This window comes from Bidens hawaiensis, unplaced genomic scaffold (assembly GCF_021521415.1).
Source record: "Bidens hawaiensis isolate Kalapana, Puna unplaced genomic scaffold, B.hawaiensis_p1.1 tig00029163_1, whole genome shotgun sequence".
NCBI lineage: Eukaryota > Viridiplantae > Streptophyta > Magnoliopsida > Asterales > Asteraceae > Bidens > Bidens hawaiensis.
In genome coordinates, this window is record NW_027494811.1 from 206,093 (window position 1) to 226,009 (window position 19,917).

General features: G+C 35.7%; 1 protein-coding gene and 1 pseudogene across 2 annotated transcripts; both read right to left on the reverse strand.

The window, feature by feature from the left end:
• Positions 1–12,562: 12,562 nt before the first annotated feature.
• On the reverse strand, positions 12,563–15,140 carry LOC143578353 (ferredoxin, root R-B1 pseudogene; annotated as a pseudogene). The gene is made up of 2 exons (XR_013143246.1): positions 15,096–15,140; positions 12,563–13,162 (listed from the first exon to the last, which is right to left on the reverse strand). The product of XR_013143246.1 is annotated as a ferredoxin, root R-B1 pseudogene (transcript).
• Positions 15,141–17,503: 2,363 nt separating this feature from the next.
• On the reverse strand, positions 17,504–19,671 carry LOC143578354 (large ribosomal subunit protein uL1z-like). Its single transcript, XM_077061956.1, has 6 exons — positions 19,574–19,671; positions 19,355–19,392; positions 18,301–18,520; positions 18,040–18,205; positions 17,749–17,954; positions 17,504–17,666 (listed from the first exon to the last, which is right to left on the reverse strand). The coding sequence occupies exons 2-6, from the start codon at positions 19,357–19,359 to the stop codon at positions 17,613–17,615; spliced, it is 651 nt and encodes a 216-aa protein (XP_076918071.1). The 5' UTR covers positions 19,360–19,392; positions 19,574–19,671; the 3' UTR covers positions 17,504–17,612.
• Between the last annotated feature and the right edge of the window lie 246 nt (positions 19,672–19,917).

Below are 19,917 nucleotides of genomic sequence, written 5' to 3' on the forward strand. Positions count from 1 at the left end.
ACATGAAGATATGACAAGTATTTCCAAAGATGTTATAACACATAAACTTGGAATTGATAATTCTTTCAGGCCAATCCATCAAAAGAGAAGAAAGTTTGCACCTGAGAGAAACATAATTATCCAAGAAGAAGTTGAAAGACTTTTGAAGACAGATATGATCAGGGAAGTTCAATATCCCCGATGGTTAGCAAATGTAGTAGTGGTGCAGAAAAAGAATTGAAAATGGAGAGTTTGTGTAGATTTTACAGACTTGAATAAAGCCTGTCATAAAGATCCATTCCCTCTGCCACACATCGATTCAATGGTAGATGCTACGGCCGGCCACGAGATGCTGACGTTTATGGACGCATCCTCAGGATTTCAGCAAATCCAGATGCAACCCTCAGATCAAGAAGACACGGCATTCATGAATCCCACAGGTATTTCTTGTTATATTGTTATGCCATTTGGACTTAGAAATACAGGTGAAACCTATCAGAGGTTAGTCAACATGACGTTCAAAGAGCAACTGGGGGACACGATGGAAGTCTATATCGATGATATGGTGGTGAAGTCCAAGAAAGCTGAGGATCACCTCCAGGATCTCAAGACTGCATTTGATATCCTCGACAAATATAACATAAGGCTGAACCCTACGAAGTGTCATTTCGGGGTGAAGGCTGACAAATTCTTGGGATACGTGGTCACCAAAAGGGGGATAGAGGCAAGTCCAGAGCAGATACAAGCTATCCTGAATCTGAAATCCCCAGCATCAGTCAAAGATGTTCAAAGGCTGACTAGCAGGATAGCGGCACTCAACAGATTCATATTCAAATCTTCAGAAAAGTGCAAAGAATTTTATGATATCCTGAGGAAAAACAAAAGGTTCGAGTGGACCAGTAAGCATGAGGAAGCTTTAATGTCCTTAAAAGCTTATCTTTCCTCTGCTTCTCTGCTGGTAAAACCCGAAGAAGGTGAACCTCTATCTCTATATCTAGCTGTATCAAATAATGCTGTGAGTGCAGTTTTAGCTAAGGATCTCGAATGGCAACAGCATCCCATCTATTATGTAAGTAAGAGTTTGTTGGATGCTGAAACCAGGTATTCTTATCTTGAGAAATTAATTTTAGCACTTATTATGGCATCCACTAAGCTTAGACATTATTTTGAAACTCATCCTATTCTTGTTAAAACTAATTACCCTATTAATTCTGTTTTGAGAAAACCAGAAATGTCAGGTAGGATGGTAAAATGGGCCGTAAAGCTAAGCGCTTATGATATAGCATATGAACCTAGGACTGCCATCAAATCCCAGGCATTGGCAGACTTTGTGGCTGATTTCACCAGTGAACTTAAAGAAGAAGCAGACTTGGAAGTCCAACAACTTGAAGAAACCAAAGATAAGTGGACTCTATACACTGATGGTGCTTCAAATGTTAGAGGAACAGGTCTCGGGATCCTGCTGAAATCGCCACAGGGGGACATTATACCTCAATCCATATCCTGCGGATTCCAAGCCACATACAATGAGGCAGAATATGAAGCTTTGATAGCAGGATTACAACTAGCAACGACATGAAAATCAGGTTTATTCAAGTACATGTTGATTCATTATTATTAACTAATCATTTTAATGGTTTATATACTGTTAGAGGAGAAAAACTAATGAAATATTTAGAGTTAGTCAAAAAACTAGCAAAATGTTTCGAAATGTTTGATATTTCACAGGTACCTAGAGAAGAGAATGTTGAAGCAGATTGTAACATCCCCAAAATTTTGATCCAAATTTGACAACTTAGGAAAGTTGAGGGATCAAAAAAAATAATACCAAGTCAAATCATGAGAAAATATTAAATAAGGAAATGTAAGAAAAATAAGGAAATAAAAATACTTCCTAAGTTAAAGTTTACATACAAGAAAAGAAATTCCATCCCACATTGGAAATGGTAAAGAAATGGAAGTTCTTTATAAGAGATAGAATTTCCATAGTTATATTCTTTTATGAATATTATGCACCAAGTGGTCCTAGAGGAGGTGCGTAGCACCCGACGCGCACGCGCACGGGCTCTGGCTCGGGCGAGGACGATGGCGATGGCGACGGCGAGTGTGAAAGGCGTTGGGCGCAATGTGGCGCTTTGATGGCGCACTTCGCACTTCGCATCGTCGCGAGCCTCTTTGAGAGCCGCCTTAGTATTTTTGGACAACGAGAATCAGACTAGAAATGACAAGCTATCAAAGATGAGGGACTAAAAATGAAAAATAATCTTCAGGGACCCATCGCGCTACGCGATAAGTCCAAAGAGACGGCCATCGCGATGGGCCGTGATGACTCACGAACACGTGTCACACTATGGTGACACGTGGCAACACGACGAGACACGTGGCAGAACGTGTCAGACCACGTGGCGAGAAGGTGTCGGTCGCCGTACGCGACAGAGTCAGGAAAGGAGCCCATCGCGGTACGCGATGGGACTCAAAATCGGCTATAAATAGGGTGGCCATGGCACATTCATTTCACACATCACAGCCACTCTCTCTCTAGAATTTATACTCTCTCTACCTCGGTTTGCGTGTCGAACATCGTTTTGTGTGCCACCGACCCAACAAATAACACATCGTAATCTATACCACAAACCCGGTGTTTTTCTCGAAGTACTTGCACGACCCGGCGACCGAACATTGCCTCGATTTGCGTGCCAAGAAAGGAGGATCAAGAACGCCTCGATAAAACGTGCATATAGAGTAGAAGTGCTGCCCGTATAAACTTAGGAATATTTAACTCCGAATACCGTGCGAGGTAAGGGGGTTCTGCCTAAGTTATTATTATATTATTATAAATGGCTTAGACCATAGTCGGAGATATAGCCGAACCTTGATTACAATTTAGTATTATATAACTTTTCTTAAGCAAAGGTTATAGTGAAAATAATATTTCTTTATGACTAAGAAATATAATACAAGAGATTATAATTATGAAATTAATGTTTCTTCTTGAAGAAGAAACTCAGTATAGACGTTTTTTCTTGAAGAAGAAACGTAGCATATAATTGGTAAATGAAACAAAGGGACTAAAGGTACAAATGTTTTAAATAAACAAATGTTTTTATCAAGGTTAAAGCTATACCAAAATAGACTAAAGGTCTAAAGCTAGATTGCTGATCTAGTTATTTATACAAATGTTATTCTCATACTATAGGTCCGAGGTAACAAAACAAGAAGAAGAGAACAGAAAACGGGAATCCGTATCAGAAACTGATTATAAACAGAAAAGGTGAATACGCCCCAAAATCTTTTATAATGAGTCTGAATGTTTGCATAGGATTTACGAATCCTTAAGAACTTTGTGTACAATAATAAGAAACGGACACTCTGAGTCTGGATCCAAACATACATGTGACTCGGCATTTCCCCGAGGCCATGCATATCATCAACATGCCTCTGAAGGTCTACGGGACTGTTCAGAGAAATGATATTGTGTATATAATTAATTATACATGGTACTTAGGGTAATTTGATCCCAATGTAGTTGGGTGCCTAATGAGTAGTCACAAAGGTATTATTGTTGGTTTCACAAAGGTATTGAAAAGAGATTTTAGAGTTAGCGTTATTCACCAGCTTTGTGCTGACGTATTTTCCCACCCATGTTACAGGGAAACAAGAAAGTTTAAAACGTACAAGCAAGAAGGAATAGAATATTGGAGTTATAGTCATTAGATGCTATCTGATGGCTCAGATATTTTATTTCAAAATATTACAAAGAGTTATGTTTTCTAAAGAAATTTAATGTAAACGATGGACGGGTATTTAAACCCGACTTTTAAATAAGTTTTCAAAGTAATAATATTTTATTAAAGACTTCCGCTGAAATAAAACCCGCAACTCTGATTTATTTACAAAACAGGTACCAACTTGTGGTCACGCGCCTAGGCCCTAAAGTGGGGTGTGACACAGATGCCCTAGCATACTTAGCTTCATCCTTCAAAATACCAGAGGGTGTCAAGATTCCTATCATACACATCCTGAGCCCAGCAATAGAAGAGCAAGGTGTCAATGAAATATCAGAAAGTGATGAAGATATGAGAACCAAGGATCCTGATGATAATGAAAATTCTTGGATTATTCCCATCAGGAAATATATTCAGGATGGCGTTATCCCCAAGGATGAAAACCCAAGAGCTTTTCGCACAAAGGTAATACCATATACTATAATGAATAATATATTATACAGAAAATCTCTTGCAGGACCATATCTTAGGTACTTGGAGAAGGCAGAAGCTCAAGAAGTTCTTCAGGATATCCATGAAGGAGACTGTGGAAATCATACTGGGGGCAGAGCACTATTCTCCAAAATCCTGAGAACAGGATACTTTTGGCCAACGATGAAGAGGGATGCTATGAATTATTCTCAGAAGTGTGATGCATGCTAAAGACACAGCAACATTCTGCACCAGCCGGCTGAACCATTGTATCCTATTATATCCCCTTGGCCTTTCATGAAGTGGGTTATGGATATAGTGGGAAAGCTACCAAGAGCTCCGGGAGGAAAAGTCTTTATGCTGGCTATGACTGATTATTTCTCAAAGTGGATTGAGGCTGAGTCTTTTGTTCAAGTCATGGAGAAAAAAGTTATCTCATTCATCAAGCGCAAAATTCTGACAAGATTTGGAATCCCGGCAGAGATAGTGTGTGACAATGGCTCACAGTTCATCGGCAAGAGAACCACCAACTTCTGTGCCAGTTGGGGAATCAAAATGATCACTTCAACACCTGTCCATCCTCAGGCTAACAGACAGGCCGAGTCAAGCAACAAAATCATTATCAATAACCTGAAGAAAAAGTTGGGGTCTAAGAAAGGAAAGTGGGCCGAGGAACTACCATTCGTCCTTTGGGCAGACAGGACCACTTCAAAGAATGCTACTGGTCAAACTCCTTTCTCATTAGTGTTTGGGATTGAAACAGTTATCCCGACAGAGATGGTTATCCCTACAGCTAGAGGCAGTCATCAAATTTCCGAAGATAACACTCGAAGTCTACTTGAAGATTTAAATGCGGTAGAAGAACTCAGGGATTTAGCAAAGATCAGAATGGCCTCTTATCAACAGAAGATAGCAAAGTCCTATGACAAAACTATCAGGGTTCGTAGATTTCAAGAAGGGGATTTGGTTCTCCGAAAAGCCTTTCAGAATACTGCAAATCTTGCAGATGGAAAGCTTGCACCAAAGTGGGAAGGTCCTTACTTGATAGATTCAGAAGCAGGAAAGGGGGCATACAAATTGTCCACTTTGGATGGTGACTTACTACCAAGGGCTTGGAACGCTATCCACCTCAAAAAATATTTTATGTAAGATTTATATCCTGAGGATAATTTAACAGTAATGTTAAACAACTAAGGTACGTATTCTAATTTATCTTTTTATTTTTCAACATTATTATTCTTCTATCCTGGTACTGACTTAAGCATCGGAGGGGTGTTAGCAAGGCTAACACCCACCCCTCACTTAGAGTTGATTGTTTTGTAGCTTGAAGATATGTGGTATCCCCACATGGAATAGAGTCAATTTGGGCCTTGTCACCAGTATATATATAGGCCTTGTCGCCAGTTTATTTATAAGGTTTAAGGGGTTTTCACCTCTTCTCAAGGGCCTTGTCGCCAGTTGGCCTTTGTCGCCAGTTAAGGTATTATTCAATACTTTCTAAGGTTTAAGGGGTTGTCACCTCTTCTTAAGATCGCCTGTAGCGCACGTTTATTCGACCGTAGTTTGAGAGACGGGGCCAGCACATGAAATATAGTGACTTGTTACCTCGTTATCCTCAGCTATTGGTTTGAATCTCAAAGTTTATGGTAGACGTACCATTTCCTAAGGTTTAAGGGGTTTTCACCTATTCTTAAGGGTTTTATCGCCAGTTTATCCTTAAGGTTTAAGGGGTTTTCACCTCTTCTTAAGGGCTTTATCGCCAGTTTCCCTAAGGTTTAAGGGGTTTTCACCTCTTCTTAAGGGCCTTGTCGCCAGTTTAATTAGGCCTTGTCGCCAGATTGCTTGAGGCCTTGTCGCCAGAATTTATTATTTTCAGGATAATGCTGATAGTACAATTTTATCGCTATATCCCCAGGATTAGAGGAGCATCCTAAATAATGGTCTCATTACAAGAATAAGATGGTCTAGACATTATCCAGGACAACTGATACACGGTTCTGGTATGGTTTACTGTTGGTGAACATTTTATCTTTCGTTTTATTTACAAGATAAAGTTTATGACTTGATATTGGTTTATTGAACAAAACTTAAGCTATTACTAAGAAATTTTTTCTAACAAACTTAATTTTTTCTCTAAAAACAGAAAAAGTGAAAGGATACCAATATAAGTCATAGAAACTTGTACTAATATTATAATGCAGAAAAAGATAGTCCGGGTTTCACTCAAAATGGAGCCCATCCACCAGAACTATCATAATTGTTCTAAAGCAGAAAATAGAAAACAGTTTGGGTTTCGTCCTGAACTAGGATCCCTCCACCCAAACCATTATCCTGAGTCTACTACATTATCCTTACATAACCAAAATAGAAATTGTTCAAAACAACCATTGAAAACACATAAAAACAACCTGGAAACCAGGTTTAAGCCTTCCCATCTTCAACATTGCCGTCTTCCTTCTTCTCCAAATTCGTCGCCTCCCCAGTCTTAGTCTCCTTCACATCCTCACTGGCTTCAACCTCCTTGATCACCTCGGAAGTCCCAGCCATCTCATCCTCTTCAAGCTTCCCCCCCCTAGCATCTTGAGCTTCTTCTTCCAAGCTACAGAATTCCAAGAATCCATTACGTGACCTTTCGCTTGTGCTTCCTCTGACATCTTGATCATCAACTCCAGAATGTTGGCGGCTGCACACTTCTTGGTCTCCTCAAGGAACTCAGTCTTCTCCAACTCAAATGAGGCTCTGAGATCCGAAATCTCTTTGTCCTTCTTTTCGAGTAGCTTGTCCTTTGTGTCAACAACCTGTAGGATATCGGCGAGCTTGGCTTCAGCCTCTCTCTTGGACAATTCAGCATCTTGAGATATCTGACGGTAACTTTCAGTTTTCTGTTATCCCCAAATTAACATTAGTTTTTCTGCAGATCACTATTTTCAGGATAAGCAAAAATACTTACTGTTCCAAGAAATTTAGCAAGAGCTTGAAGCTTCTCCACAGCATCAGTAATGGTCATGTCAGCAAAAGGCTCGGTTTCGGCCGAAGTGGTGGCTTTCCTCTTCTTCTGTGCAGCACTTTTCTGGCGGGTTGTTGGAACTCTCACCGACGGAGAAAGTGTCTTGGAATGTTCTTGTTTCACCACAGTCCTATCCTCGATGAGATCATCCAAATCAACTAAGCTAAAAGATTTTTGCTTTGTTATCCCTATACAATGGTTTATCAAGTTATTTTCAAGATAACAAAATCCCTAGAAAGCCTAAAATCCCCAAAATACTTACCAGAAGTTATACTCTCAGCGGGTTTCGCAACAATCACACTTGTTTCTCCTATTTCTTCCTCTAACCAAAACTCCCTCTCCTCTGCTGGAACCTTGAACAACGCCTTGAGCCTTTTCTTCGTATCCTTCCTAAACTTTATTAAATCCTCAAACACAACTGTAAAAAAGCAAACCATATTAAGGTAAATCATTTGCAAAAAGAAATTATATCCTACAGATTTCCTACCCTTATGAACCCATTTAATAGGCAAGTCCATCCCATTCGGAATAGAGTCTCGGCGGACGAAAAAGAAAAGTGTTTTCCAATCGGGGTCACTACTGGACACCTTGGGAACCATGTAAAGACGGCTGGATTTAGATTGAAGACAATAGCGAAAGGATCCATGAGTTCGGAGGTTATAAGTTGCGGCTATCTCGGGCACACCTATGGACAACCCATGGGTTTTGTTCAAACGATCTACTGTGGCCAAAACCCTCCACACCATTGGCATGACTTGTGAGTACGAGAATCCGGTCACGTCAAAGAACTCCTGGATGAGTGGGGAAAATGGATATGAAAGGCCGATCGAAAAGGGATAATAAAAGAAACACACCGAGGTTTTGGAAGAAAAGTCGGCTTTGGTTTTAGGGTCGTAAGGTCTAATAATGGCTTCGGCAGGCAGCAAGCCTGAATCTTTCAAGAATCTAATGTCAAGATCCTTAAAGAGGCACTGGTCTTCGTCGGTAGCAAGAATGAGAGTCTGATCGACGAAGTCATCTGAGATTGCAAACGAGAAAGGATTGGGCGCGCGAGGAGTTCTCTTTCTCATTATCGTTTGATCAGAAGAAAATTTTCAAGAAAATAAAGAAGATAAGGAAGGAAAACTGACCTGATTATGAATCGATGGAAGAAATATTAATTCGAGATTGGGAAATGGTTTAATAATAACCTGGAGGGACGGTTATAGGCTTGCCTCAATCCGCGTGCACGTCATTTCAGTTGGCAGAAGATATTTTGCTTTTCAAAATTTGAAATTTTTACAGCTGTCGCGCCTTATCTGTAAAAATTGGGGGCAATTGTTGGGTGTAGATTTTTTATCCTCAGAATTGAGCCTGACTTAAGGATATTGACTTAAGCTGTTATTCTGAGGAAGGTACGTTGACTAATTCAATTGTCCTATATTATCTGATTGTTTTGCAGATAAGAGCACGTGGTAAATATGTTTATAAGAACGTGGATTGCAACGGAATGCTACTTGAACTTCGTCAACAAAGAACGTGGGCAGCAACGGCTTGTTGAAGAAATAGTCTAGGGTTTCCTAAATAATCGGGATATCAATTGTAATCTTTTATTATATATATATATGAGCTGATAATATCATTAGACACACACAATTCACTTATTCAGCTACTAGTAGTCATTGTATCACTTAGCTCACGATCACTTATCAGCTCCACCATTTGTAAACACCATTTTTATTAATATAATTGACGGTGATAGTTTTCACCGTCTGGGGGTTTTTTGTGCCGGAGATCATAATAATCAAGCGTTAATTCGACCAAAAGTTAAGTTCATAATCTTTAACCGAAGAGAATCGACTAAAGATTACGTTGTAAACTCTTGACCGAAACGAAGATTATCATAATCAAGGGTTTTTTCCCTTGTAATCATATCCTTGTGTTCACTCTTATTGTTAACAAGCACTCCACCTCACGCACTAATTTGATCAAAAGTTGCTCCGTCAATTTTTGACCGAAACAATATGGCATGGGAAACTTGTTGGTAAGATGATGTATAAGTGTGTCTGTTAGGTCACATTGTGATGGCTAAGTAGTACCATTCATTTGAAGTTAAAGAGGGCCTGCTTTTGGTGAAGGTTTTGGTATCACATGCTTAACTTAAATGCATAAGTCATTAATGTTTACATGCATTAATAACATGCTAATTATATGAATTTGAGTATATTTGCTTTACATGTTATGTTGTATAACATGTTTATCTATATGACTATATGCTTATGAGGACATGAGGTTATCTTTATATAAAAGTCATAAACAATGAGATATGGTAAATTGGATTAACTAAACCTCAATTATATTATTGTTTTTTTTAAACTATAGTGTAGTTTCAGAATAAATTTAGCTACGGCCTACATGTAGAAAATTAAGGATAACGTATACTGTAAAGAAGACTCGAGAGGTAAGAAAGAACAAGGGATAATAAGCTTAGGTCCTAGTAGGGTTGCGGAAGATATAATTAGTTTAGAGATTTACAAATTTTTAGAAGCCTATTCGTGTAAATTTACAAGATTTAAAAGTGTGTTTGAATTAGTTTATTAAAATAAGTTATGTGTTAAGCAAAAGTCATTTTGTGATTTTCTAACATAATATAGGTATTTACCCTTTAATACTCTAATAAGCGCTTCACTTTGGTGTTGCAATAAGATGATAAGTTGTTTAGGTTAGCTAACATGGCATCCCTTAGGCTACATATCTATAATGTAGTGGTTCAGATCAGGATTCTTCTTGATGAATCATTTTGTAAACAACAAAGTTACAACACTCGCCTAGTTTAAGTTTTTAACCAGTATTTTATGGGTCAATATCTAGTTTTGTTAAAGTAAGTTGATCAACTTATCCTTAGTGATTTTCCTGATGTCTTGTCATATTTTATTATTTGCAGAACAAGTTCCTTGGGTTTCTAAGGCTCAATTGCAACGAATATATTAAGGTAAAATTGGATGAGACGAGAAAAGCAAGACGTTACAAATATAGTAACATGACATTTTACAAAATTTTGGATGCAAAGTGTGATTTGTTTGCATGATATGTGACTATTATAGTTGTAACTTGTAAGAGTGTCGTACTTTATGTGTATGAAGTAATTTTCTTAACTACATATCATCTCTCATATTTGTAATTTTCTTAACTACATATCATCTCTCATATTTAAAATCATTTATAATATTATGAAGTATCAACGACTAGTCACCATTTCTCACATCCGCCACCATCCTCCACGGCCCCACATCATCCTCCAATATTCAAACATATTAATATTGATATGAGCTATGAAACCTACGTCAGGTAGTAATGAAATTTTAAGTTTATTTTTCATATTGATGGTAAAGTATGGTGTAATAGGGTTATCTTTTTTTATTTAATCTATGACGGTTATTATTATTTGATTTATCATTTAATTTTAGATGTATTTTGTTAGTTATTATTTTATCTATAATTTGAGCATTGGAATGTAAGACTAAAAGAATGTTCATTCATGCTAAAACATTTAAGGATCGTTTGCCAGTATCTCTGAATCACTCATAGGTAGAGTGCATTTGGTTAATTTAAAAGACACCTCTTAATTGTTTCTAGAGTTTCTTAATTGATAAATTTTAAAAACATACTAATTGATTCAGATACTACCTCTTAATCGGTCAGACCTCCTTATGGCTCAACACAAGGTTGCCAAACTCAACCCCCTTGCAGTTTGGCCAAATCAGTTCTTTAAGCAAAGTTGTTGTCTTGGTTGCCAACGGGCGAGTTTCACGGGTTATCGATTAGAAATATAAAAGATAATAATTGAATTTTATGTAAACATTATACTTTCAATCTTGTATTATTGCATTTCTAAAAAGGCCAAACGATAAAATCTTATTATTGTTTGTTAGATGATGTGACATAATGATGGAATTAGCATATTTCAATTAAATCAATCATAGGTCTGTTCAGGTGACTTGATAATGTGATATGATATTTTTTTACCGGCCAATATAATCAAATAGTAAAATACTCAACTAGTTCATTATAAAAGTTGTAATTATTACGTAAAAACATAATATTAAGTACTATTAAAACGGGTCATCAGTCAAGTACGTCTGCCCGTTTAATGTGTGTTTGAAAATATTTGTGTTGCTTCAAATTTTGTCACAATAACGAGATTTATATGCCGACTAATTGTCAAAATAAACAAAAAAGTCATGGTTGTATTATATCAATGTTGATGTCAATGTCATGTCGTTTTAAGCATTTTCCCTTATACGAAAATAGTCAATAGCCATCCCATCCCGTCCTTTTCTCCCTCACCCTAATAAGCAACGTTTTGAAACGAGGCACGTAGCTCTTACCACTTGGGTAGTTGGCCAAACGGTAGAGACTTATGTTTCTTGGTAGAGGGTCATAAGTTCAATCACTGATCATAGTGTTAGTTTTGAAAAATGGTATAATTTAGGAGTATTCTAGTTTGTTATTTAAAAAAGAAGAACCGTATGCTTTACTAGTTCATTACTGAGACTAGTCAAACCATATTTGAAAACCCGTTCCATCAAAATTAGTATAAACATCAATAGTTTTAGAAACACAAGTCCTTGATACTTGTTGATCACGGTACACCGGTTCAATCATCATCCATAAAAACAAGTTAGAATTACTCAACCCGATCAGCAGTGTACTCTATTATCAAGATGATTCATGATCCTTGACAAGATTAGTTTTGACAAGCATGTTATTAGGAAATTTATAACTAGTATTTAATCATGCTTGTGTTTTCATTCTTTTGAGAGACAACCGGCTCGTCAAAAACACGAAGCGAGCCAAGCTTGGTTTTTGACGAGCCAAGCTTAGTCAAGCTCGTGAGATCGAGTCTAAACATAAGTTTGTTTATTGAATGAGCCCAAGCCCGAGTTATACTTATCAAACACGAGCTGGCTCACGAGCTTATTATTTACAAAGTTTATTTAATACCATATATACATTATATAATTACTATTATTGTATATAAATAATGATAAAACTAAATAAATAATATTTATTTTGATATATACAAAAACTGCAGCTAACAAGTACACTAAAATAATAAAAATATATATATAAACTAATAAACGAGCCAAGCCCAAACCGAGCTCAAGCTTTAAAACCTACACGAGCGGGGCTCGGGCTTTAGAAATAGAGCTCTTTTAAGTTAAACGATTCAAGCTCCGGGCCAACACGTTACACTTAAACCCCTGGTTCATAGAACTTTTTTGATAACTCATGAACCAGAAGACCAGCCTACAAAGTACGGTAAATTTCAAGACACTAAGATTTTTTTTTATTTTAATTTCATTCTAAATCAAATAAAAAGAACTAAATATAATAAAGTACAGGTAGAACTTATACTACCAACAGAAACTAGCATTCCACCATTCCCACAACCCAAAACAAATCCAACTCCAAACCAACAAAGTTCCAAACCATTTAACATAATTCAAATAACAAAACAAGTCTTCAAAACACATCAAACTCAGTAAAGATCACCTTCTTTATGAGTGTGGATAACACAATTCGAAGTCGGGTACGAAACACAAGTCAACAAGTAACCCTCTTTCATTTGATTGTCATCAAGAAACGACCCGTCTGACTGGTCAACAGCACCTGAAGCTATCTTTCCAGCACATGTCGAGCATGCACCCGCCCTGCAAGAATAAGGGAGCTCGACTCCCGCATTCTCAGCTGAATCAAGAATGTAACAATCATCAGGTGCATCAAACTCGTTTTCTTCACCGTCGGGTCCCACAAGTTTGACTTTGTAGGTAACCATGGCAGTTGTCCTGAATGATGACCCGGATTTTAAGCCGAAGGCTTTTGAGATGCTTTTGACTGATGGAAGTGTTGATGGGTATTTTACGAAAGTGTTGACCATGGCTTGGGGTGTGGTTCTGACCATGGTCTGGGAAGGGAGTGAGATGGACGACATACTGACCTGGATACAAATGCAATAAAAATAAACAAATTAAGATGATATCGAGACATAATTGGGTAAGACGCAAATACGCATTTTGAAAGTGACAGATAATCAATTGTCGCAAAACGCGCTGCATGATATAGTGTTTGGATGTGATTTTATCGTTTACAGTTGCAATAATCCAATACGATATTTGATTATTTAAGAAATTTAAAAGTAAATCAACTAAAAAGGTCAAAATATTTTTTGTGAAAAAGCTGAGAAATTGTGTGACAGGGTCACAGGAGTAAGAGTCTATCATATTAAGTTACAAGATAGGATGAAAATGTGATAAGTTTACGCTTATATTAAAGAAAACTTGTTCCAAATTAATAAGAACTGAGTAGTCAGAATCAAAATCTGTTTATCCAAACAAAGAATCTGGTTATTTCTCAACTTCAAGTCATAAAACACTAAAGACATTATAATCCGGAGTTCAACAGCAAGAAGAAAGCATCTTTTTTGCTAAAAAGTGAATATTCATACTAACTAAAGAGGGGTTCTTCATGGTATCAAGAATGAACCACTCTCAAAGACAATACTATTATTCACTATTTCATTAATCCAAAAAGACAAAACTTGTTCAAGTTTAAACTTCTCAAAAGAATATCAACGACCATAGTGTTGTGTTACTCGGTCTGTACGACATAAATAAACAGTTGATCCCAAAATATAGGTGGGTGTGTTATTTTAACAAATTGGCACACAAACAACTAAACATTCAATGCTAATGGTGAAACAAGTAACATGTCTAGAACATTTATCTATGTTTGAGAATCCCGTTATTAGAAGCAATCTTTGCAACTTGCAATCCCAACGAAAAGAGAGCAACACACGTAGCAGCACTAAAACATTTAAAAAGACAAAAAAACTAGCCAACATATGGTGATATAAATGATTTATAAAATTGTGCACAAATTCAGTTTCAGAAATCCAGAGTGCAGAGACCACAGGCTCAAAGAAGTTTTAAGTTCAGTCTGTGATTGTGTAATTACACAATTGAAAAAGAATGAATAGTTTAGCTGTAAACAGTGTTGTTGAACTTGCTAGGCGTAGTCAAGCGGGAACGGTGAGGTATAGACTAGTAATCAATCAGAATTAATAGGGATTAATTGGAATTTATATGTAATTTTTCAAATATACATATAATATACCAAATTTTATATATAAAATTTTCAATTTTGACTAAATTTTTACCGAATAGCGATAAATCGGCAACCAGTTGGGTGGTGTACCGACTACCGACTAGCGAAAAATCGGCGCCTAGGCGTTGATTAACCCTGCTTAATCGCTAGTCTGTACCTCACCAGCAACAGTTGCCGCTTATTCGCTATTTGGTCAAAAATCAGTCAAAATTGAAAATTTTATATGTAAAATTTAGTATTTATATGTATATTTGAAAAATTACATATATATTCTAATCCGATTAATTCCACACGGCCTAGAGTTCTACCACAGTGGTTGTAAAGCAAGCAGCCATTGTACTTAATAAAATGCATAAGGAATGAAAGATATGCGAAAACGAACATAATTTTTTTACTTTTTTTTTGTGATTTGAAGTCACACAAACCCTAGATGACAAGTACTCTAATTGAAAATGAGTTACCCCAATTAACTAGTTCAAAAATTATAATTTGACATCCCAAACACATCATGTATTTAATTTGTTTTGCAATTGATTTCACAACCACGTGCATGTAATGTAAAATGTAAGCTTCAACCGCAACAAAAATCTTCCCAAATTATTGAATAAACAAGTAACAGTAAGTTTATACATGGTTCCAAAAACCTAAATCGGTGAAATTATAGATCTATTTGATAACAGTATCGATTATAAACAAGTAGCGTGATAGCATCGGATAGATCAAATTAAAAAGATGAAATTTAAAGGATTTGTGTGAAATGAACTTACAAATGAAATGAAGCGGAGTAATCGAGGGTTAATTAAGCAAGTGTGTGAGGGTTCATTTATTATATATAGTGGGTGGGGTGGCGCTTGGAACCTGCTCAAGAGGTACGTTACGTTACGTTACGTTACGTTACGTTACGTTATACCCTAACTCCAAATAATATTAATATTACTTTATTCAAGTACCAAATAATAGTTTCTATGTAGTCTCGTGGTAGCTCCACTATGACTTTTATTATAAAAACATCATTGATTCGAGTCGGGTCTTGTTTGTTATAAAATGTTATGCATGAGTCAGGGTTTTATCATAGGGAATATTCGAATAGTGGATTTAACTTGGAGTTGGTGATGGGCATTGGGCGTGGATGACCTGTTGCCAATATGTAGACCGGGCTTTGTAAGTCATTTAAAAAAAACTATGCGGACATGTTCGATGGTGTAGGAAAGATATAGCGGGAAAGGGAAGAAGAGTAGGGTGATAAGTTATTTGATAAATGGATTCATTTGAATAAAAGAAATTGTAGTTTGTGCTGTCGGCAGAAGGAAAAGAAGAAAAATAATCCACGAAATTTTCCCCACTAACATGTGGATCAATTGGCAAGGCAAAAATGGCCTAATTTTTTAGCAAGAAAAAAGAGTTTGTGTAACGAAGGTTATAAAAAGAAGATTATAGAAGATACAAGTCAAAGGATTTTCTACAAGTGAGACAATTCATGATTATGTTTTGAGTTTTAGCATCTTGCTAAAAGCTTAGTGATTTTTAGTATACATCTGTGAAGAAATTGTATTTTGATTTGCAGCTTCAACTTCAATAGTACAATCCTTAGGTTGGGTTAGTCGACTTAATAGTATAATCACTTTATGAGTATATATTTTAAAATTAAAATAACATGCTTTTTTATTAAAATAATGATCTTGCTATCCCACTTAATTTAAGTCAAAATATGGCTTCTACAAATTACTAATGTAAACATGAAAATACTGTTGGCAAAAAATAATAAAACATGGGAATATATATATATAATAAGATAACTTTTTTCCTACAAAATATAATATTAGTCTTCTTTAGGTACAAATTGTTTTAGAAAAAGGAACCCAATTTTATGAAAATTGTGAATTTAGATTAGAAAATAATAAAAACAGTATCCTTTTTATAAATATTTTTCATTTAAGTAAAATACAATGCTTCAAAAAAAAAGTTAATTACAAGATCAAATAATATTTTTTTGTTGTTTGGTACTTTTCAATGTTTTTGTGCTTATTTTATAATAATAATATTTATATAGCTATCATATTTGGAAAATCATCTCTTTAAAAAAATGCAACATTGTGTTATTGTGTTTCTAATTCAAATGTAATATTATATCTATTACTATCTTCAAACAATAAGAACCTTTTATTAGTGACAAATTGAATTCCAACCAATACATTATTCGGTTTTTAGTCATTTTCGGCTCACACCAAAACTAGTAATAATGTCAGTTTTAACTTTCAACATAGTTTACACTAGACATGTGGTCTCTAAGAACATGAGCCAATCAAAGTAGTTTAATTTAACTATTTACTGTTTTTCTTTTACATTGTTCTAATTAAAGTATCTACACAAAGGAAAAAAGCAAAATAATAATAAGAGAAAATTACGATTTGACTCCCTAGAAATAATCGGCGAGAGACCGTTGGACCACTGAAAACTATTTTGCGCCTGTGCCTTTATATATCTCCGGCGGGCTTTTTTTCTCCTTCCGTTAGTCAAACAATCGTAATTGCAGTTTTGAGTAGACCAAAGAGAACAAATATGAGAGCCTTTAGAGCTATAGAAGGGAGACTACAAATGATTTGATTGCCTCTTAATCATGACTAATAGCTATTTCTCTATTCAATAAAGTTACCAATTAGCGATGGTTTTTAATTTTATATTACAAATGGTTTGCCCACCAGAAGTTTCCTAAACCAAGTTCGGTTAACCAAGCTCATCCTATTTATTTAATTTTTTACCTTTTGTATTTATATCAAGCAAAAAAAAACAAATACCATAAAGGATAATCTAAATGTAATTATAATCTATAGTTCATACATTGTTATTCTAACGGCATCTCAGAGGAGAAATGACTATCTTCTGATAAATGGTACGATTTTTAGAACTTTAGAACGAAACGACTAAGTACAGTTTAAAAATTAGAATCAAATATATATACATAACTTTTATATTCCTAACTGTAACCGTAAACTTTTAAAAAACAAGTTCTAAACCGTATAAATTTCTAACCAATCAAACTGGCCAAGTTGCCTGGTTTAAGCTAATCATTAAGTTTCTACAGTTTATAGACATCCCAACACAGCATGTAAATGGTTAAAACCAACAAATAGAAGTATAAAAAAAGGTCTATAACCATTAAACATAATGTTCATAACAGCATCTAATACAATAAGTAAACAAACATCCATCAAGCCAAAAACAATAGCACCAATAAACAAAATGCTTCCAAAAACTGACCTCAAACGAAAACCAAAGATAAACACCTAAAAGATGCGAACCGGCTTTCCCATTGTTGTCTTCAAGTACAAACAACGAACCTGCAATAAATAAATTTAAAAACATAATAAGATTTCATCAGTTTATTATTGATAAAGATCTTATCAAAAAATATAAACTCACATTCTGCCAGTTTTTCTTCAACAACGAAACCAAAAAGTTAACGCTCATCTGCACGTTTTGGAAAATCTGTTTTTCCTCCATGCTGCAGTTCCCAACAGCAACTCCCATACACAACACCTTCTTCAGTTGAAACTTGACAGTTGCTTTAGTTTCATTCACCTTAGCCTCGAGAGACTCCTGATGAGAAACAAGTGTCGGGAATTTACCTGCATTAATATAAACAAAGCTAATTAAAACTTAAAAACATTTAAGCATAATAAAAAACAAATTTGTTTCAACCGATACACTTACCTGCTTTGTTTAGACCCGGGCCCAACAAACGGGGAATCTGCTTAATAACAGATTCAGAAGCCAAAAACGCTTGGTGCTTCTTGGCGAGCTTCTTAACAAGCTTTTTGTTCTTGTTGAGCTTCTTGAGTCCTTCAACATCCATGTACTCAAGACCGATCTTTTGAGCCTGTAAAGATCACAAAACATGAATGTTTCGCCACTTGTGTAACATAACTTCTATCATAGATTTATTAAATAAAAATAATAATAAAGTGAGAATACCTCTTCAACATGTTGTGCATCACCGAGCATGCAAACTTTCAATTTGGGACGAGGAATGTGAGGCAATTTCACGGTTCCACTGAACCGTTTATCCTTTTGTGGGTCGTAGTTCTTGAGTCCGATCTGGAGCTCGATGGTCTCAGTGAAGTTACGTTTCTTTTCCTTAGCATCGGTGGTAATTTGAGTAATGGCTTCACGCAGGGCTTCACTCTGAAGCTTACTGTAAAAATCAATTAATTAAATACGAGAACAGTCAAATGAACAAAACAGTTAAACTAGAATTTCAAAATGTCTTCCAGAACTAAACCAAATTAATGTCAAGCAACCATTTGAAAATATATTTTTTTGCAAAACAAAATCAGATTCTACAAAATTATCATAATTAGAGGTGCAAACAAGGTGAGCCGCACAAAAGCTACTCAAGATCAGATATATAAAAAAACTCAAAATGAGCTGAGCCTTTTCAAGCTCAAACTGAACCCAAACCTCAAATAAAGCTCGTATAGTTATCAAGCCTGAGCACAAGCGTTGTGTGTTTTTAAATTTTATATCTTCTGAACTTCTATGTATTAATTTTACACTGCAGAAGTGAGCCCGAGCTGAGGTTTTGCTCGTTTAAGATACTACGCAAGATCAAGCCGAGCTTAGGCTCGTTTAAGATTTTTTTACAAACTATATAAAAGTAATTAAAAACGTGTATACATTAATTAATAAACTATAAGAAATTAAACAATAACTTATAAGCAAGCCAAGCCGAAGCCTGAGCTTGAAAAAACAACTCAATAGCCGAGCTCAAGCTCTCGTCAGTGAAACTGAGCTTATTTGAGCTCGGTGTACGCCCCTAAATTCATAATACAGATTGATACATGACATAAAACAAATTCCAGTTTCAACAATAGATTAATTCCATTCATAAAAAAGCACATAAATTGCTAGCCTAAACCAACAACTATTATTAAAAAATGCATATAGCTCAGACAAATTATTTATGACGTAAGTAACAAAACATATTGTAAACACTGAAAACAATCAAAGGTGCAATCGATAAACGTACCTCATTTTTGTTAGGTTTTCCTTGGTAAAACTTCACTTCTGCGTATAAAATGAAATACATAACAAATTATTAGTTTCATGAACATTCAAATATATAATGCAATGTAAATAATGAAAACGAGCTAACTAATTGAGTAGAACAAGCTTAATTGTATCATAATCTGTTACAAATGAATGATAATATTAAAGTTAGATAGAAAAGATGAAGATGTGTATGTACCTTCGGTAGAATGAACCCTAGCAGGGAGGAAAACGGCGGCCTGAAATCTGAATAAACTTAATAGGAGGAATGAGAAACCCTAATTGGGCCTGGGTCCGGAAAATCTTGACCCATTATCATTTTATAAACATGTATTCGGTAGTCACGTTTATAGGTTACACTTATAATCTTGGTATCTATGTTTAGAGATATAAAGGCTACAATTGTTAATCATCTTCTCTATTTTATTTCATTACCTTCATTGTCCAAATAACCCCTAGTCTCCTCATGTTTATATAAGTTATGCTTCAAACTATGTTTGACCTAACGTACTGGACGCTTTGCCTCTTCCAAAACACCCGAAA

Coding starts and splice junctions, on each gene's coding strand:
- LOC143578354 (XM_077061956.1), bottom strand. Junction 18,206..18,300: donor ATGCACAACATGTTGAAGAG/GTATTCTCACTT, acceptor TGATCTTTACAG/GCTCAAAAGATCGGTCTTGA. Junction 17,955..18,039: donor CCCGGGTCTAAACAAAGCAG/GTAAGTGTATCG, acceptor ATATTAATGCAG/GTAAATTCCCGACACTTGTT.